Here is a 22114-nt window from a genome sequence, read left to right as displayed (position 1 = left end):
TCCTGTTAGGGGTTGTAGGATAAAAAAAAATAGAGCACGACTAAGTAGTATTGTAGTGTAGTCGTATATTAATTACCTTATTGTTGTGTACTATCCCAGACAATATATCCCTCCGTTCATTTATTTTTTTGCAAATAAGTTATTTTATTTTTTAATTTAAAAATTTTCCCCCGTAAAGAATGGCTAAGGAGCGCGAGTGTACTTATTGTGGGTGTGGTGAGGCATTGAGGGGTATGAGGGAGGAGTTGGAAAGTTTGAGGGAGATAATTAGGATTCTCACAGAAGACAGGAAGGAAGATAGGACTCCCTCAAACAATGTACAGGTTACAGTAGGTGTACAAGAGGGAGGGGAAGGAAAGGGAGGAGTTGTAGAAGACAGGTGGTCTAATGTTCTAAGGGGAAGGAGATTGCAGGCCAAGGGCTCTATTCAGGATCAGAATTCAGGACAGGTGTCGGTACGAGACACTCCAGGTAGAACAACAGAGGGAAGATGAGGGACAGGGAACTGTTTCTGAGATGCGTGGAAGCAGGAGGAAGGGAAAAGGTAGGAAAGGGAAACGTAGAGTAGAGGATAGGAAAAGACAGGTGGAACAGGGTCATGGGAAGGAGAAAAGGGAGGAAGTAGCTTTTGCAGCTATCAGGAAAGATAGGGCTGACCACGAGGGGAGGGGATCAAATGAGGTGGGTAGGGTTGAGGCTCTGGTCATGGGGGATTCCATCGTTAGACACGTGGGGAAAGTGTGTGGAGGAAAGGGAACCAGGGTAGAATGTTATCCAGGAATTAGGTTGAGGCAGATGTTGAGGAAAGTAGAAGAGAGGGAGGAGGGGAAGGAGAAGGTGGTAGTGTTTCACGTTGGTACCAACAACGTAAGGCAAGCTGATATAAGTACCAACATAGTTGGAGATGTGTGGGATCTGGTAAATGCAGCACGGGTGAAGTTTAAGAAAGCGGAGATTGTTATTAGTGGAATACTGTGTAGGAGGGATACTGACTGGAGGGTGATTGGGGATTTAAATGAGACTATGGAGTGGGTATGTGGGAAACTGGGAGTGAAATTTCTAGATCCTAATGGGTGGGTAGGAGATAGGGATCTGCGCTCGGATGGCCTTCATTTAAACCGCAGTGGTACGTATAAGTTAGGAAATTTGTTTGGAAGGGTAATAGGGAGGTACATTCAAGGAAACGGGATGGCCTAGGGAGCGGTGATAAGGGAACAGGGAACTGGAAATCAAGTAGGGATGACATAAAATTGTTAGTGTTGAACTGTAGAAGTATTGTAAAGAAAGGAATAGAATTAAGTAATTTAATAGATATATATTTACCAGATATTGTAATAGGAGTTGAATCATGGCTGAGAAATGATATAATGGATGCAGAAATTTTCTCACGGCACTGGAGTGTGTATCGTAGAGATAGGATAGGAAAGGTGGGAGGGGGAGTTTTCATTCTGGTGAAAGAAGAATTTGTAAGCTACGAAAAAGTTAAAGATGAGACACATGAAATTCTAGGTGTTAGGCTCATTTCTAAAGATAATAGGCAACTTGATATATTTGGAGTGTACAGATCGGGAAAGGGTAGCACTGATGCGGATTCGGAATTATTTGATAGGATAGTCAGCTATGTGGGAAACGACATGGAAAGAAATGTGATTGTAGCGGGAGATCTGAATTTGCCAGATGTAAATTGGGAAGGAAATGCGAACGACAGGAAGCATGACCAACAAATGGCAAATAAGTTAATATGGGAAGGACAGCTGATTCAGAAAGTGATGGAACCAACCAGAGGGAAAAATATTTTGGATGTGGTGCTGATAAAACCAGATGAGCTCTATAGGGAAACTGAAGTAATAGATGGTATTAGTGATCATGAAGCTGTTTTTGTGGTAGTTAAAAATAAATGTGATAGAAAGGAAGGTCTTAAAAGTAGGACTGTTAGGCAGTACCATATGGCTGATAAAGCAGGTATGAGGCAGTTTCTAAAAAGTAATTATGATCGGTGGAAAACGGTAAATAAAAATGTAAACAGACTCTGGGATGGGTTTAAAGAAATTGTTGAGGAATGCGAAAACAGGTTTGTACCTTTAAGGATGGTAAGGAATGGTAAAGACCCACCTTATTATAACAGAGAAATAAAGAGACTAAGAAGGAGGTGCAGACTGGAAAGAAATAGAGTTAGAAATGGCTGTGGAAGTAAGGAGAAATTGAAGGAACTTACTAGAAAATTGAATCTAGCAAAGAAGGCAGCTAAGGATAACATGATGGCAAGCATTATTGGCAGTCATACAAATTTTAATGAAAAATGGAAGGGTATGTATAGGTATTTTAAGGCAGAAACAGGTTCCAAGAAGGACATTCCAGGAATAATTAATGAACAAGGGGAGTGTGTATGTGAGGATCTTCAAAAGGCAGAAGTATTCAGTCAGCAGTATGTAAAGATTGTTGGTTACAAGGATAATGTCGAGATAGAGGAAGAGACTAAGGCCAAAGAAGTAATAAAATTTACATATGATAACAATGACATTTACAATAAGATACAAAAGTTGAAAACTAGAAAAGCGGCTGGAATTGATCAGATTTCTAGGGATATACTAAAGACAATGGGTTGGGATATAGTACCATATTTGAAGTACTTATTTGATTATTGTTTGGCCGAAGGAGTTATACCAGATGAATGGAGAGTTGCTATAGTAGCCCCTGTGTATAAAGGAAAGGGTGATAGACATAAAGCTGAAAATTACAGGCCAGTAAGTTTGACATGCATTGTATGTAAGCTTTGGGAAGGCATTCTTTCTGATTATATTAGACATGTTTGTGAAATTAATAACTGGTTCGATAGAAGGCAATTCGGATTTAGGAAAGGTTATTCCACTGAAGCTCAACTTGTAGGATTCCAGCAAGATATAGCAGATATTTTGGATTCTGGAGGTCAAATGGACTGTATCGCGATTGACATGTCTAAAGCATTTGATAGGGTGGATCATGGGAGACTACTGGCAAAAATGAGTGCAATTGGACTAGACAAAAGAGTGACTGAATGGGTTGCTATACTTCTAGAAAATAGATCTCAGAGAGTCAGAGTAGGTGAAGCTTTGTCTGACCCTATAATAGTTGAGAGGGGAGTTCCTCAGAGCAGTGTTATCGGACCTTTATATGTTTTCTTATATATATAAATGATATGAGTAAAGGAGTGGAATCGGAGGTAAGGCTTTTTGCGGATGATGTTGTTCTCTATAGAGTGATAAATAAGTTACAAGATTGTGAGCAACTGCAACGTGACCTCGAAAATATTGTGAGATGGACAGCAGGCAATGGTATGTTGATAAACGGGGCTAAAAGTCAGGTTGTGAGTTTCACAAATAGGAAAAGTCCTCTCAGTTTTAATTACTGCGTTGATGGGGTGAAAGTTCCTTTTGGGGATCATTGTAAGTATCTAGGTGTTAATATAAGGAAAGATCTTCACTGGGGTAATCACATAAATGGGATTGTAAATAAAGGGTACCGATCTCTGCACATGGTTATGAGGGTGTTTAGGGGTTGTAGTAAGGATGTAAAGGAGAGTGCATATAAGTCTTTGGTAAGACCCCAACTAGAGTATGGTTCCAGTGTATGGGACCCTCACCCGGATTACCTGATTCAAGAACTGGAAAAAATCCAAAGAAAAGCAGCTCGATTTGTTCTGGGTGATTTCCGACAAAAGAGTAGCGTTACAAAAATGTTGCAATGTTTGGGTTGGGAAGAACTGAGAGAAAGAAGAAGAGCTGCTCGACTAAGTGGTATGTTCCGAGCTGTCAGCGGAGAGATGGCGTGGATTGACATTAGTAGACGAATAGGTTTGAATGGCGTCTATAAAAGTAGGAAAGATCACAATATGAAGATAAAGTTGGAATTCAAGAGGACAAACTGGGGCAAATATTCGTTTATAGGAAGGGGAGTTAGGGATTGGAATAACTTACCAAGGGAGATGTTCAATAAATTTCCAATTTCTTTGAAATCATTTCGGAAAAGGCTAGGAAAGCAACAGATAGGGAATCTGCCACCTGGGCGACTGCCCTAAATGCAGATCAGTATTGATTGTAAAAAAAAATTGTAAACTCTTCCTTATCAAATACTGCATTCGTTACGAGAATCTTTCTCTTTTCCTTGTTGACTTCATCCTCAGGAGCCGCAATGTCCAATTTAGACCATCATTCAGTGTCATCCTTGAGCCATGTGGGACCTTCCCACCATTTACTTTCTACCAGAAACTTCGGGCTCATGCCTCTGGATAGTAGGTCAGCAGGGTTTAAAAACCCTGGAACATGATGCCAATCCTTCGGGTTACTGAACTTGCGTATTTCCTCACAACAATTTCCTACAAATACACTCCAGTTTCCTTTCGTCTTGATCCAGGTGAGCACCACTGTAGAGTCACTCCAAAAGTATGTTTTACAGTCTTGGAGATTTAATGCCCTTTTCACTTGTGTGCATAACCGAGTGGCTATGACCGCAGCTAACAATTCTAGGCGGGGTATAGTTATTGGTCCTAAAGGTGCAACCCTAGCTTTAGCTTGGACCAACTGTAATGACACAATAGAGTCCTTTTCTGCCCTTAGGAATATACACGTAGCATATGACAACTTGTTGGCATCAGCAAACACATGAATAGTTAATCCCCTGCTATCAAATTCCCATGGTACAAGTCTTCTTGGAATCCTGCATTGTTTCAACAAAGGTAAGTGTTTCACCCAAGAATGGAATTTGTTTCTTATTTGTTCTGGTAATTCCTCGTCCCATCCACATTTTTCTCTCCAGGCTTCCTGCATCAATAATTTAGGGATTAATGTTACTGGACACAGGAAACCAAGTGGATCAAAAATACGTTGTACAATTGACAGTAAGCTTCTCTTAGAAGTTGAAAGTGTGGTTAGCTCAACTGTATTAATGATACAGAACATCTCATCCGACCGAGCATCCCAGATAAGACCCCCCTGTGGGTGGGGGCAGTAGAATAACACCCACGGTAACCCCTGCCTGTCGTAAGAGGCAATTCGAAGGGGCCCCATGGGCTCTGAACTTTGGAGCGTGGGTTGGCGACCACGGGGCCTTAGCTGAGTCCTGACATTGCTTATACTTACTTGTGCCAGGCTCCTCACTTTAATCTATCCTATTCGACCTCTCTTGGTCAACTCTTGTTCTTTTCCAATCCCGACGCTATTAGGTTTGCGAGGGCTAGGGAGTCTTTCATTTTCACGCCCTTCGTGGCCCTTGTCTTTCTTTGGCTGATATTTTCATTTTTCGAAGTGTCGGATCCCTTCCATTTTTTTCCCTCTGATTAGCGTTATATAGAGGATGGTTGCCTAGTTGTACTTCCTCTTAAAACAATAATCACCACCACCACCACCACCTCCCACATAAGACCAGGTATTGAAACAATGTTCTCTGACTCTGATTTTTCTGGTGAATTGCTTATCCACCCTCTTAATTCAAAATGTGCTGAACTCATCATTTTAGTAGATTTTTCAATGAACTCACTCATCTCTTCTTTGGTTTCACAGCTAGACACAATTGTCCACGTAGAAAGAATTCTGCAGCTTCTTGCCATTTTCAGATCTTCAGCTGAAACTTTACTCAGGTGATGCGCTATCGTTGCTCCTAATAGGAATGGGCTGCACTTAACCCCAAACACTACTCTGCAATGCCGCAATGTGATGACCTCGCCTTTGGAATAATCTTTCCACCAGAGAAATCTTAGAAAATCCCTGTCATCCTCATAGAGGCTTATCTGCAGGAATGCCTTTTTAATATCAGCGTGACCCCTATGGCATGCTTTCGAAACTGCAACAAAAGTTTGGGAATAATCTCGATTAGATTTGGTCCCTTCTCCAAGCATTTATTCAGCGAATTGCCATGTCTGTCCTTTGCCGAGGCATCAAACACGGACCTAATTTTGGTAGTTAAACTTGATTCCTTAATTACTGCTCTGTGCGGTAAATAGTGGCCTGACACCTCGTCATTCTCATTTACAGTCTCCACGATTCCACATTCTATCCACTCCTGAATCACATCATCATAATCTTTAAGCTTGTCCAAGTTTACCAATCTTCTAGTGACTGCTTCCAACCTCTTCTCAGCCAACTTCCTGTTATCCAACAATTCTGAATGGCCATCCTTCCAGGGGAGACGAACCTTGTATCTCCCTTCTTCATTCATCCTTACAGTTTCATTGAAGTGTTTCACGACTTCCCCTTCCATCTCTTTCTTTGACTGAGACTTTATGCCAATAGTTTCTAACTTCCACAAGTCTGATATATCCATTGCTTTACCACAAGTGAGACTGACTAGTGACTGATTGCCCTTAGCCAGATCTCGCTGACCCATCACTGTCCAACCTAACCTGGTTTCCAGTGCATACATATTTTCATCCAGCTTAATCAGAACTCCTGTAAGCAGCTTCCCCAAAACATCTGCTCCAAGCAACAAATACACCTCTGGAACATTGACCCCAACATCTGTTAACTGAATGTTTCTAGTTGCAAGAACAGGGTAAACATGTTGAGTTTCTAACCTTGGAACATAAGCACATATTTTCTTCTTATCAAGCACCGAGACTGTGCATTTGAAATCCCCTTTTAGTGCTTGTAGTGTTACATCATAAACATTATGGGTCTCTTTGCTAGTTTCTACACCCCCAAACAAACAATGAGACATCACTTCCTTTCCCAGTTTTTGTAGTCCTAACTTCCTAGCGCTTTCTTTGGTTATGTAAGACATTTGTGACCCAGAATCTAATAAAATTTGTGCAAGCTTGACCGGTCCTTCACTACCAGAAACCTTCACAACAAGAGTCTGTAATAGCGTCTCTGCATTTTGATAGGCAGTTAAAGTCTCAGTGTTTTGATTATTTTGATTATCCTTTCCTTCCCTCTCCTCTTTCTTAGTAACTAAATCAGGACATAAGATAGCACAATGATCCCTTTTTAAGCAAATCATACACTTCACAAATGCTTTACATTTGCTCGAGTTATGCCCCTTCCTTAAACAACGAAAGCAAGCACCCCTTTTCTTTAAAATATCCTTCTTCTCTCCATTCTGGAGATTCCTCACTTTAAAACAATCAGCAGACCTATGGAAACTCTTGTCACACCAGATACAACCTGTTTCAGTTTTCTGACCCTCACCTGAGTACAAAGCAGCAGCAGTGGGAAGTCTCTCTTGTTTGCCTGGCTTGCATAACATGTCATCCCTCTTCACAATAAAACTAGAGCGAGCAAGTGACAAACGTTCTTCGCTTTCCACTTCTTGTTTTATAAACAGTAACAACTTGCTTAGGTGATGATCGTGATCATTTTCTGATATATGAGATACACAAACTCTCTCCCATGCCTTCATAACCTCTTCTGGTAATGCAGACTCCACCAAAGGATACAGCATTGCTGCATACTTATCACTAGTGACACCTAAAGATTCCAAAGCTCTCAGTTGTGTTTCTAATTTATCATAGAGGCTTCCAATACTAATGCTACTACCTTCGGTAGCTTGAAGTAGAACAAGATTTAGAAGTTCTTGGATATATACTTCTATAAGTAATTCTTCCCTGGCATACCTGGATTTCAGGTGATCTGTTGCTTTTTGATAGTTCGCTCCGGGCGGAGGGAAACTCTCAACTAGCTCCCTGGCCACGGAACCTGGAACAGTAGCCTGTAGAAAATACTGAAATTTATCTTCCGGGTCGATATCACTATCGTCGTTTATTTTCTTAAACTGTCCCCAAAAACCAATCCAGTTTTTTATATCTCCGTCGAACTGTTTAAGCTGTAGCTTGGGTAAACCGAAATTCCTTTTCTTCGTAGTCTCGATCTCACTCGCTAAGGCCTCACCTCCACCAACAGATAAATTCACTTGAAAATTACTTTCGAACCTAACCTTAGCTTGTAGCCACTTCTCCCGGTACGTTTCTGCCGTGTCGAATTCCTTGGCGTCGTCTTCTTCTGTCGTTTCTTCGACACCCGTAAGTGCTTGAATCTTTTCATCCAAAGATAACATCCGCATTGCCTTATCTTCTAAAATACGGAAGTATGTCAACATTTCTTCCGCATCTACGACTGCTTCAGATATTTTTGTTTGAAACTCGCCATGTGCTCTCGTAAATAGTCTACGTATTTGTGATCTTTCCTTATTATACTGTTTAAGCTCCTCCATAGGGATGGGCCACTCGATCGCCCGCTCGAGCAGGCTCGAGTGCTGACGTCACGAACTGGTGTGTCGAGCATGGTCGAGCCAGATCGAGCAACACGGAATCCCCTCATGACGTAGGTTTGCATGTGCGCTAAGCAGGAGTGTGTGTTAGGGCTCGAGCCACAATTCCGTCTGCACTCATTCTCGTTGATATTCACCTTCCAGCACTACGCGTAGAGTAGAAGTAGAGTCATTAGCGATAGCGTCCATTCTACAGAAATACATACGTACCGTAAGTCATAGTGGACGCATCAGTTTATTAAATCCATATATGCCCAGAATTACTTTTTTTTTTTTAGCAAATGGAAGTGACTGCTCGACATGGCGATGAGCTCTGCGTAGTGATAGTATTTGTGTGGTTTTCCTTTCGTTACTTGGTCGCTACTTCCATTTTTGGTTCTTCTGAACATTGTACGTATCATTTTAATAATATATTCTGTTCAGTTTTATTATAATGCTATATTTACTATTTCTCCTACATAATAAAAAAATGTGAACAGACCTGAAGTCCTGCGTCCGATATAATATAACTGGGTTTTTTGCTATTGGTTTTACGTCGCACCGACACAGATAGGTGTTATGGCGACGATGGGATAGGAAAGGTGTTAGGAGTGGGAAGGAAGCCTTAATTAAGCTACAGCCCCAGCATTTGCCTGGTGTGAAAATGGGAAACCACGGAAAACCACTTCGAGGATGGCTGAGGTGGGAATTGAACCCACCTCTACTCAGTTGACCTCCAGAGGCTGAGTGGACCCCGTTCCAGCCCTCGTACCACTTTTCAAATTGCGTGGCAGAGCCGGGAATCGAACCCGGACCTCCGGGGGTGGCGGCTAATCACGCTAACCACTACACCACAGAGGCGGACTTACTTACATATTACGCCGTATCATTTCTCAGGCGATAATATTACTCTAGGATAACAACCATATAATCCATATACTCCTATGTTGTGTAAGGGATTCAATGTATTCCGTTAATAATGTTAAGGCGTTATCATTATAAATATTATTTTCATGGTACGAAATGTAATAAGCTATTTCTGAAATTGCCGGGTGAGGATATAGTTTGTTCAGTTGTGTTCCTGTACACACACTGGTTTCATTTCATTAGCATTAAAAGAGCAAAGAAGATTGCCACTCATCTGATTTAGTACAAGGTAATCACTCATAGATGGCAGGCCATACTCCTGCTCGAGTACTGCTCGACCTAGATCGAGCAGTGATGTCATCAGCTCGAGCCGCTCGAGCTGCGCTCATGCCCATCCCTACTCCTCCATCTTAACTAAGTCCTGTCACGGTCGCCAGAAAATGTTCCGTAATAATAAATTTGGAGCTTAATCTATAAGGAAAATAATTGATTGTACAGGAATATTTCCTAACACCATTATTGACAAAAGCACTTCCACTGTAACATAAAAACACACGCCTTGCACACTTCACGACTGTCATCTGTTTTGAAACAAAACTTAAGGGAGGGCTGTCATGATACCAACCACTACAAACACATAACAGGATAGAAATCAAAATTCTCTTAACAGCCATTATAAATGCAGACCCCCTTGCCTATTGCCGTTCATATTATGTTGTCCAGGGTGGTGCTGGTGTTTGTCTTTGGTGTGTAGTTCTAATCTCTTTTCTAGTTTCCAGACTTCGGATTGACATTCTTGCTTCTTTGTTGTTTCTGTTATATATATTTGCCATGAATATCTGGCAAAGTCTTCTGAACAAAACATCAAGTATGAAACAGAATGATAAGCTTCTAAATGTACTCTGTTTCAGTGCTAGCAAGTTTTAATGTATAATTTTAATGTAAAGTTGTAAACAATGGTAAAATACACTCTTTTCCCCTAGAAAATTACAGGTCTTTATGAATGCCTTTGTTCAACCTCCTCTACTCCTATATGTAATATTTATGTATGTTGAGTGCTCAGTCTGGAGGCCGATTTAATCTTCAACAGCACTGTCATCAGTTGTCATAAACTGTCTATGTATCATGTCACTGAAGAAGCGCACTAGGGAAATGAGTAGTGAGGCAGTTTCACGTTGTTTTTGTCACTGAGTCGGAAGTTGCTATTACGTATCAGTCTGCCAAGCCTAATGAATGCATGCACCAACCAATACTATACCTATGAGTGACATCTTCTCACCATTCATAACAGGACCTGGCTGTGTAAAAAGTGGCATTACTAGCATCGCTCATACCACTGTCACTTTCATGTTACATGTGATAAATATCATTTTTGATCCGTATTGATGATATTTGATTGGAAAAATAACAATAATTTGACCACCTAATCAATACAATAAGTCTTGTCTTTGTTGATTTGCAATATTGCAATACTTTCACCAATTGTAAACTCCTCACTCATTGCAATATCTTTAAAACCAACATTGTACAAGTCTTTTACTATATGTTAATTTTAGTTCAAGTCTCTCCAAGGTTTTTAAAAGATTAGTTTTATTTTATTTACATGTAAATCAGGTGCCTGATTTTATTTCAAGGTTAAGACAATGGCTGATGATGCCTATATACAAGGTGAAACATGTACCATTTTAATAAATAAAAATAAATAACTTTCAGGTTGTCAAAGGCAAGGATGAGAAATGTCAATGAAAGTAATAAATCTGTTCTAGCCCATACCTGAAGAAATAGTCTCACCTGCAAAGGTACAAATATTTATGTGTGGTAATCAAATGATTTATCTCACAAATGTGTCCGTTTTTCTCTTCAGATATGCAAGTGATGGCACCTGTTCTTACAAAATCCAAAGAGAACTATGAAGGCAAGACTGATGGAAGATGGACTACAGATGCAACAAGTTCTGTTGCTGATGATGTCGTGTCACTAGACGGTGACGTTATTCTAGACCTTGGAGATGTGACCTATCATGAGGGCCAGTTTCGTGTCACTCCAAGACAGCCTGTACAGCAGTTTACTCCAGGTACTTGTACTATTATATTCTAACTCCAATAACTGAAATATTTCCTAACTCCTAGGTCACAGTCTAGGTGCCAGCCCCAAGGATCAAATGTAATGATCTGTGAACTCAGAGGTTTGAAAAACATATTTTTATTATAAGTTATGAATTTCATTATAGTCCATATTGACAATTGATCTACCCTTTGATAAGTAGTTATTTTATTAGTATTTTTGCCAGAAATGAATATAATCTTTGCAAATCTCAAAGTTCAGAAATACTGAAATATTAAATACAAGAATGTATAAGAGCTATTCATTTAAAAACTAAACACATATTATCATAAATAGTGACCTTGGAGGAACAGTGGTAGAGCGACCGACTTATGATCCCAAGTTCATACGTTCTTTTATGGTTAGTTGACCAAACGTCCCTAATTTTGTGGGATCATTCCACAATTTAATGTTTTGTCAAAGAGTCTCCCATTTGTCTTGTTTTTACTGTAGGCCCTATATCAATATTTTTTGCTTTTACTTTTTGATAGGTTGGTTGTTTTGGACTCATTGTTGCTAACATAGGTGAATAAGTTGCATCACTAACACAACATCTGGTTCCAAATAGAATTGGTTTAAATGTTTCAAAAAAAAAAAAAAAAGCTTGTGTTAGTTGTGTTGCTTAAGGTTAACCTAAAAACATCACATTATATTTCTATGATTATCTACTTGAAATGCTAGAAAATGGGATTTGATAATGATAGTTGAATTGAAAAAAGAAGCTGTTGGATGTACTAGAAGCAGCATAGTGTACAAATTCATTCATAAAACTCCTTTGTAAACTATAATTAAAGCTATGTTCTTCGTTTGCTCAATAAACGTAGGTTGAAAATTGTCATAAGAACGCAGAAAAATTATGGATGTAAAAACAATAAGATTTATTTAATAAAATAAGTACCAGCCCCACAGTGTGTGGATAACAAGCCTGCTTCTAAACAAGAAGGCCCAGGTTCAGTTCCCAACCAAATCATATCTAGATCTAAGGGATGGTTTGAGGTCCACTCAGTCTATGTCAGAACAATTGGGGAGCTATCTGACAGTGAGATAGTGGCCCCGGTCTAGAAATCCAAGAATACGGGCCAATAGGATTCGTCGCCTTAAGCGCATGTTACCTCATAATCTGCAGGCCTTTGGGATGAGAAGTGGTCACTTTGTAGGCCAAGGCCCATCAGAGCTGTTGCACCATGGGAGTATGAGACTGAATAGGCTCTTTTACCCAAATATACCCCAAGGTATCCATCAAATTTGGTCCATGTCATTCCTGCCCCTTTTTTAAAATATATATATATATATATCTTAGGAAATGGTCACCTTAACCCTAGCCAAAGTAGTTGATTTTTGAAAGATGGACAAAAATTTGACATGCCTTGTTAGCTTGTTAAAGATCTCTAGTGACAAACTCAGTACCACCCAACTAAATTAAATTAACTCATGCATAAGAACTATCCTGTAGAATGTTACTTTCATTGCTAAACAGCAGTAGGATCAGAATATTGAAATAGGTAGTCAGGTCACCTAGATGGCAACATTTCAGAAGGTCTGCAACTTGATAGCTGTGATGATGATGATGATGATGATGATGATGATGATGATGATGATGATGATGATGATGATGATGATAATAAGATTTTCTCATCAGCTAGGTCCTTCACCTCCGCAACTCTCTGCCTGAAGATTTTTCTGTTTGTTATATCTTCTGCCGTGATACCACATTTTTCTAAATCTCGGTGGACTTCTTTTACCCATGGGACTTGTGTCTTCCTGTTCTCCTGGAAGGTGAGGATCTTGTTGGCGAGTCTCTCTGATCCCATCCTTTTAATATGTCCATAGAACGTCAATCTCCTCTTTTTCATTGTGGCGGTGATGTTTTCAAATTGTTGGTAGATAGTTCTCGGTTTGGTCTCATGCTAAACGTAAACTTGTCTGATGATTTTATGGGTCCAAGAATCTTTCTAAGGAACCTCCTTTCTTTCTTTTCCAAATCTGAGAGTCCCTTCGTCGCTATTGTCTCAGCTGCGTATAAATATTCAGGTTTGACTATCGTGCTGTAGTGCTTGAATTTGGCCTGGTAGGAGAGTGACTTAGATTTGTAGGTGTTCTGACAAAATCTAAACACAGTTTACATCTTTCTTGCACATTCTTGAATTGCTGCTTTCTCATTCATGTTTGGAGTCAAAATCTCTCCTAGGTACTTGAATTTTGTAGCTCTTTTGATGTCACCATACTTCGTCCTCATTGTTCAGGTTGGGTCAGTGGTATTTATGTTCATGTACTCCGTCTTCTCAAAAGATATTTGCAATCCTGTTTTGTCTGCTGTTTCTTTGAGGACTTCAGCCTGCTTAATTGCAATTTGCAAATTCTCTGCAAAAAAGACTATATCATCTGCAAATGCGAGGCATTCAAATTTAAGCCCAGTTCTCTTGTGACCAAATCTAATTCCATTTGGAAAGTTGAATTCACTCATTTCTTTTCACCATTCTCTGATATCTTTCTCTAAAACACAGTTGAACAAATTTGAAGAGAGGCCATCTCCTTGTCTCAAACCTGTTTCGATTTTAAAGGGCTCTGACAGTTCTCCTAAAAATTTTACCTGCGATCGTGTGTTTTTTAGTGTTTGATGAATCAAGGTTGTTGTCTTATTGTCTATTCCAAATTCCTTAAGCACTTCCATTAGTGTGTCCCGGTCTATGGAGTCGTATGCTTTTTTGAAATCCACGAATGTCATTATCACTTTCTTATCTGCTGCTAATGTCTTAGTTTTGATTAAGGTCTTAATGGTAAAAATCTGTTCTGCACATGACCGCCCCTTTCGAAAGCCATCTGGATATTCTCCTAATTGTTTATCTATATGTCCTTCTATTCTACGCTTGAGTGCTATAGAAAGTATCTTGTAGGCTACTGGCAAAAGTGATATCCCTATATAGTTATTGACATTCGTTCTGTCTCCTTTCTTGTGCAGGAGGTGGATGATAACCTCCCTCCATTCTTCTGGGATCTCTCCTGTGGACCAGATCTGTTGAAAGAGTGTTTCAAGTTGTTCCAAGAAGTTATTCCCTGCATATTTCAGAAGTTCAGCAACAATTGAGTCCTTGCCAGATGCTTTGTTATTTTTCAAACTTTTGATGATCTCCTTTATTTCGTTCTTCTTCTTCTTCTTCCATACTGTGACACTAATAATTTAACTTCTGAATGAATCTACACCTGAATATCTATCCTCAAATTTTAATTTCCTCTCCTCTATCCATGGTCATATTACCAGATCAACTTCTACCCTTATGATACCGTTGAACCACTCATCTGTTCACAACCACTCCTTTCTCGTGTCTGGGGCAAGGCGATGGAACACTCTCCCTGTCAATATACATAATAGCATTTCAATAACCTCATTTCAATGGTCTTGTCGAGATTTGCTCTTAAATACATGAACAATTTGTTAGAGTGAATGAGAGAAAGTACGATTTAGAGCTATTGTTAGGTGATGTTGATAGATAATAATAATAATCATTAAAAAAAACTATCATAGTACAATTTATTCCATTAATTTAGGTAGTTTCTAGATACTGTATACAGTCTAATTAACTTTCAAATGATGTGACTGTGTATATTGTGGTAAGTGTAAGAGAGGGCCATGAGCCCTAACTTTGCCACATACAAAGGTATAAAAATAAATTACAGTATTATTATTATTATTATTCAAACAATGTAGTCTTCTTTGCATGTGTTCTGACACGTCTAGCAAACTTCCTTTCCTTCATGAGTAACTGTAATATTTATATGACTATACATTTCTTTGTTTCAGCTCCGAGTCCATCCACCGCGAGCAGCGACACTTCTCGCCCTGACTTCATGGAGATTGTGCCAGCCCCTAATTTAGGAACCTCAACAGTAAGAGATGAAACTGATAATTATGATCAATCAACTGCATCAACCAGAAGACCTGTTACATCACAATATAATGAGGAGGCTACGGGTAGCAATATTCCAAATACTATCAACCTCGGAGAGGTGTACAACAACACACAACCTATTTCCCCTCTACATGAAATCAGTGCTGACTTTTTGTACGCAACATCACATTTATTGAATAAGATCAAAACCACAACACAGCATTCTCAAGAAAACCATAACAGTCAAGATGGTCACAATAAAGAAACAGATCCTGAAGTCATCTATGAACACCTCAGGAAACAAAATGGTGCAAGTAAGAGTTCTCGAAATAAGCAAGGTTATTTAAGATCTTCAACTCGTCATCCTGTGTTCCCAACAGTACCGCCCAGTCCAACAACTCATTATGTCACAGAAATTCCTGTGGAGGAGCATCCCAATGACTCTGAAGGTAAGTTGTGAGATGGATCGCAGACAGTGGTATGATGGTAAATGGAGTGAAAAGTCAGGTTACAAGTTTCACCAAGAGGAGAAGTCTTCTTAGTTTTAATTACTGCACTAGATCACTGTAGGTACCTAGGTGTTAATATGAGGGAAGATCTTTATTACAGTAATCACTAGAGCCCGGATTATATGTAATTACATATTCTGTTCCCATATATGTAGCTAAAAGAAAAGCTACACTAAAAGGACTATTATTCCAGGAGTTTGCAGTTACATATTTTTAAATATTTCAATGCATAATAAATATTTTGATAAATATTACATATTTATAAATATTTTGAATGATATTACACATTTGAAAGAAAACACAATTCTTTTTATCACTAATTTTACATAGATATAAGGTTTTTAAATTAAACACCTGAAAATAGTTCAAAAATAGTTTAATTTAAAGTGAAGTATTCTGCCAAAGAATTGCATCCCTTAGCTGCCCGGCTCCATGGCTAAATGGTTAGCGTGATGGCCTGTGGTCACAGGGGTCCCGGGTTCGATTCCCGGCAGGATCGGGAATTTTAACCTTAATTGGTTAATTTCACTGGCACGGAGGCTTCATCATGCTATGTTCATGGTTTGTACATCCCATAAGAAGTAACAACACAGTGTGAAGGGTGGGTCAATGACATATCCCTGCTACTACGGAGAAAGACACAAAGTGTAAGTTACCCTGCGGCTGGGATGACCGCTTGGCAAAAACAATCCATGAAAGAAAACACTTGCTTGAACCATATTCTGAGTCACAGTTAGTGTCAAAGTTAAAAGACTGGATTTTGATTGATGAAGCCTTTACAAGTGATGGTAAAATCGTGCTATGCAGATAGTGTGACAAACGTATTGGGTGCTCCATGAAGTCACAATTAGAACAGCATTTAAAAACCGATCTTCATGTGAGAAATAAGAAATGCTATTTATTATTTATGTGCTCCATCAAAGAAACAAGTTCTTTTTACACAAGGGGCACTGGAACCTTCTTAGTCTTCTATCAGTGAATTTAATAAACATTTGTGCATGGCAATGGTTGCTGCAGACATGCCATGATATACACTTGGAGTGCCAATGTTTCAAGGATTCTGTCTGTTAGGTCATCAGCCCAGAGGCTGGTTGGATCCTCAAATATCACCACCAAAGGCTATACAGTTATAGGAAAACCACAAAAACCTATGGCAGCATCAAAATGAGGCGTACTAGGCAAGACTAGGAATGACGTAGTTTGCCATTGCTTTCCTCATTCAAGGATTCGTACTCAAATATTCCAACTTCAATATTCCAGATGAATAAACACTCCAGATAAACTATTTGAACTCCTGCTACACTGCCACGAGCCTAGAGCTGAACTTGGCAATTCATACAAATGGACTGCTGTTGGTGAGTCGACCGATGCCCTGGGTTCTTTCATTGCAAATCTCCTAGCAAGAAAATTGGATCCAGAGGATCCGTGTAAATCATATTTAATTTTGCTACAAACCATTAGAAAAGACAAATTATATTACAGTTTCGCGATTCATCAACAACAGACTTAAAGAGCTAGGGATTAACGAAGAAAAAGTGTTGGTGCTCTACTCAGATGCTGCATCCTATATGTTAAAGCTGTGGTTGCATTGTCTGTTTTTACCCAAATATGGTCCGCTTCACATGTATGCCGCGTATTACATTGAGCAGCTAAGACCATAAGAAAAACATTTCCTAAAGTGAATGGTTTAGTATCAGCAACAAGAAACGTGTTCTGCAAATCTCCCTATCGCATGCAATGCTACAAGAAATTGTTACCAGATGTGCTTTTATCCCCACAGTCTGTGATCACCGGATGGGCAATATGGATAGAAACTGTGAACTTCTTTAATGAACATAATTGTTGTTGTTCTGGGTGATTTCCGACAAAAGAGTACCATTACAAAAATGTTGCCAAGTCTGGGTTGGGAAGACTGGGTAGAAAGGAGATGAGTTGCTCGACTGAGTGGTATGTTAAAATCTAATTTTTTTTTTTTTTTTAACTTTCCACCTTTTCAATATAATATATTTTATTATTACATTGTAATTTTACATTATTTTTAATTTCATTAATTTCATGATTTCATAATTTCATTATTTCGAGGTAGAAACTTGGCTGATGATGCCCATAATATAAGGGCGAAACACGTCCTATTTATGAAATTAACAGTAATGTAAAATTTTCAATGTATAAGAAAATATATTTTATTGAAAAGGTGGAATTTTTTTAAAATTAGTTTTTAATATTATATTGAAACTCAATACGGACCATAAAAAGAGATTCATAACTTGCAGTAAGTGGTATGTTCCGAGCTGTCAGTAGAGAGATGGCGTGGAATGACATCAGTAGGCAAATACATTTGAGTGGTGTGTTTAAAAGTAGGTAAGGCCACAAAAAAATTTTTTGAAGCAGTGAAGTCAATTCAGTAGTGGGAACATTTCCTCCTGAAAGTGCAGCGTTTGTGTGTGAGTGCCTTTCAAAATTCAAAGGTGGCTTCATCGACTGCATACATCACAAGCCATTTCAGTTGGATTCCAAACAGCATTACGAAGCTGGAAACTTCTGGACTGCTCCTCCATGAATTTATGTCTATAGTGGAAGATGCAATCAGTAAAATGAGTGTTGTGCCGGGAGCAATCAGTGAGTGTGTTTCAGTAAAATACAATGATGTATTGAAAAAGGACCCAACCCAAGATACAAATGTTTTTCAAATGTATGCCAAATACTTAACGGTGAGTCTGTGCAACTCCCTCAGAATGAGAATGTATCTTTCAATATCATTCCTCATTTGAAATAAGCGCCAGTGACTTCATGTGAAGTTGAAAGGTCTTTTTTTAAATTTATAAGAACATCCTAACAGACAGAAGGCATCTGATGAGCAGAAAAAATTTGAAAAAATATTTAGTTATTAACTGTGCCTCCAAATGAAAAATTAGAAGTTGAATAACATCTGCACTTTTAATCTTTTTTGGTTTTGTTGCCTTTTTTGTGAACAAGAATACGTCAAATAAAGCTTAGATATTAAGTTACATATTTTTTATTTATTAGATATTTACATAATTTGTCAATTTTAGCTACATATTTATGTACATATTTCTAATTTTTATAATACATATAGTCCGGCCTCTAGTAACCACATAAACAGGATTGTAAATAAAGGTTACAGATCTCTGCACATGGTTATGAGAGTATTTAGGGATTGTAGTAAAAATGTTACGGAGAGGGCATATAAATCAATGGTAAGACCCAAATTAGATTATGGTTCTAGTGTATGGGACCATCACCATCTTTACTTGATTCAAAACCTGGAAAAGATCCAAAAGAAAGCAGCACAATTTGTTCTGAGTGATTTCCAAGAACTGAGTAGTGTTAAAAATATTGCAATTTTTATGCTGGGAAAACTAGCTTGACTAAGTGATATATAATGAATAAACAACTGAAAATCACTGGTAAAGATCTATTTCCATGGATGCTAGGATAAATTTCATCCTGCCAACATTACTGACTGGGACCCATAAAGCCTGTCCTGAAGCTTCCACAAAATGCCTATATTCTGATTTCGCAGAAAGAAGAATGGCAATCACATCAATATATTTACATGCTTTACATCAACTAGAAACTTGATCCCTAAACACTTTGTATGGTTCAAGATATTCAGATGTTAAAAGTTCTCGTAGGATGGAAATTCGCATTATTAGATGAGATTTTTCATCACTTTCTAAATCACCTTACATTATGCTTCTTGGATCAAACAGGGATTCCACATAATTTCATCAATAATTTTTCAATATTTTGCCATTCAATCCAAATTTGTAAAATTTAGCAAACTGTTTGCAATTTTGCAGTTTGGAAAAAAAAAAAAAAAAAGTGCCTGTAGTCATTTGAAATCAGTCAGTGTAATTAGCTATAGGAACTTAGGACATTGTAGACCTTCAACCCCTGTGGGTGGGGGACAAAGAATATACCCATGGAATCCCCTGCCTGTTGTAAGAGGCAACTGAAAGGGGCAACCAGCGGATGCTGAATTTTGAACATTGAGATTACCCGTGATTAGTACCGTCACTTGAGGAACACAGTGATTCGACTTTTCTTGCGATTAGCACCACTATGTGTGGAATACCATGGATCTGTGGGTGGAAATTATGGGTTTAAAGTACCCATGTATAGTATCCACCACTATAACGGAGGCTCCCCTCTGTCCAGGTTCGACTGAATACCCTAAGGAGATAAAAAGAGGCTGTGGTTGCTGGGGGTGTTTCAGCATCTGGTTATGGACATCATGGGTGTGCGTTCTGAGGAACACTACGGATCTGGGCATTGCTTGTTATTAGTACAACTATATGAGCGACACCAAGAGTTTGTGTTGCCTGTGATTACTACCCACTATGTGAGGAACAGCACAGGATAGTACGGGTCCCAGTTCTTAGTACCACTATGTGAGGAAAACCATGGGTTTGAGTTGCCTATGAGTGGCACCATTATGTGAGAAACACCATAGGTCTGCGTTATCTGTCTGTGGTACATTATCTGTATGTATTACCACAATGTGAGGAACACCATGAGCCTATATTACTTGTGATTAGTACCACTACATGAGAAATACCATGGTTCTACTTTACTAGCAATAAGTATCATTATGAGGGGCCATTGATCTGAATTTTGGACCCCTTTAGACTACAAGCATTATTGATTCAGGATTGTGCTTTGGAAGCAGCCCGTTGGTCAGTATATGCTATTGTTTTAACTCTCTTGGTGCCAGGTGGTAGTGCGAGTATCCGCCCTTTAAATTGCCAAAGCCGATCTGGTCGGCCGTTAACAATCCAGTTGGAAGTTGCCAGAGCCGATTACATCGGCCGGCTTAAAATTCTGTGATATACGTAATTTTGAGGCAACCTATAGTGGAGTGCATACTTTTGTTACAACCTGTAGTAAAGAGGCTACACGTTATCGGGTGCCTGGCTTTGCTTTGGCAGTTCTAAGAGGGTGTTATACCTTTCACAAGAGTCGTTTCCTGTGTTTACAAATACCGCTAACCGGTCAGTAAGAGATTGCTCCTTGCAGTGAGTGGATTTGTGACAGGAAAATGGCATGTTATTCACGTGATAATTTTTCAGCAGATATTGATGACAATAAATTAATGCAGTATTTAGAACAGTGCGAAGTTAACGCTGATGATTTATCGTATAGCAATAGGGAATTTAGTTCAGAGAGTAGCGACGAAATTATACCGGACACGTCCGCGGAATCACCGCAGCTAAAGAAGAGACGTTTAATTGTGTCTAACAGCACTAAAGCTACTCTGAATATGGTGGTAGATGAAACTAGTGATAACGAATATGATGATGATGATGATGATGATGATGATGATGATGTCTCTGGAGAACATTTTGTGGAAATTTGTCCCAATGAACCCGACAACATTCCTCAACCTCCTGTCTCCTTCAAGGAAGTTCTTGGACCTAAACATGCCCTACCGTCTAATTCTCCGCCCATATCACACTTCAATTTACTTTTCACTTACTCTCTGCTAAACCTTATAGTCACATATAGTCCTCTATCATTACCTAAATGCCGGTCTCCGCGGGCCAAGTGTAGCGTGCCTGCCTCTCACCCGGAGGTCATGGGTTCGATTCCCGCCCAGGTCAAGAATTTTCGCCTGGTCCTGAGGGTTGGTTCGAGATTCACTCAATCTAAGTGACCCTAAGTGATAGCAATTGAGGAGGTATCTGAGGGTGAGAGGACCCCGGTCTGGAAAACCAAGAATAATTACTGAGAGGATCTGTCTCACTGACCATGATTCACCTCGTAAAGTGCAGGTACCGAACTGAGCAGCGGTCGCTTAGTAGGTCAAAGCAAATCACGGATTTAGTGCCATACATTTCTTAATTTCGTAAATTCTGTTGTATTGTAAAATTATTTTTCTAACATATATTACAACCGAAAACGAGAAACTATTTTTTCTGAAAACAAAAACTATAATCAACTACTATTTTTTACTTATTTAATAATTCCGAATTATTTTAATACTGTGTTGTCCGCACATAGAAAATTTGTTGTCAGTATTTGCCAAACTTCGATACATACACGCAAATTTTATCGGTGAGTAAAATTGTCTTGTTTTTATTAGTGACATATGTTTGAATTTTTATTTGTTACGTTTTTATTTTTCTCATTCAAATTAGTTATTCTATAGAATTGTATTTAGAAATACATTATACATAATTACGTATATTCTTTTGTATCGTAAATTATTTTTTCAAAGTAGATATTGAGAAAGAAAGTGCAAAAATATTTTTCTCTTCCTAAAAATAAACGTTTTCGACAACAATAAAACGTTTTTGACTCTTTATATCACTCCAAACCAGTTTCTTATTCTACGTAGTCGATATGTAGAAAATTTCATGCCGGCATTTGCTATACACCAGTAGATATACGCGAATTTTAAAATATATGTATTTCCACTGAAAACGGCATGGCACTTTACAGTAGTAGAGTGGAGGCGGAGCTCTGGCCTCTTCCAGCTGATGGGGAGCGGCCGACTAGATCGGCTCTTGG

The 22114-nt window shown here is 38.9% G+C and overlaps 1 protein-coding gene across 2 annotated transcripts in view; it reads left to right on the top strand.

Annotated features, from left to right (window-relative positions):
• The window catches only part of LOC136878774 (uncharacterized), a 284279-nt gene that overhangs the window by 221264 nt on the left and 40901 nt on the right, over positions 1-22114 (top strand). For both annotated transcript variants that reach the window (XM_067152241.2, XM_067152240.2), the window contains exons 3-4: positions 10946-11155; positions 14984-15520. In XM_067152241.2, the coding sequence (XP_067008342.2) occupies positions 10946-11155; positions 14984-15520 (747 nt within the window). The remainder of the gene's footprint in view (positions 1-10945; positions 11156-14983; positions 15521-22114) is intronic.

Source organism: Anabrus simplex, chromosome 8 (genome assembly GCF_040414725.1).
Source record: "Anabrus simplex isolate iqAnaSimp1 chromosome 8, ASM4041472v1, whole genome shotgun sequence".
Taxonomy (NCBI): Eukaryota; Metazoa; Arthropoda; class Insecta; order Orthoptera; family Tettigoniidae; genus Anabrus; species Anabrus simplex.
The sequence above is the reverse complement of the archived record's forward strand: the minus strand, read 5'-3'. Positions and strand labels throughout refer to the sequence as shown.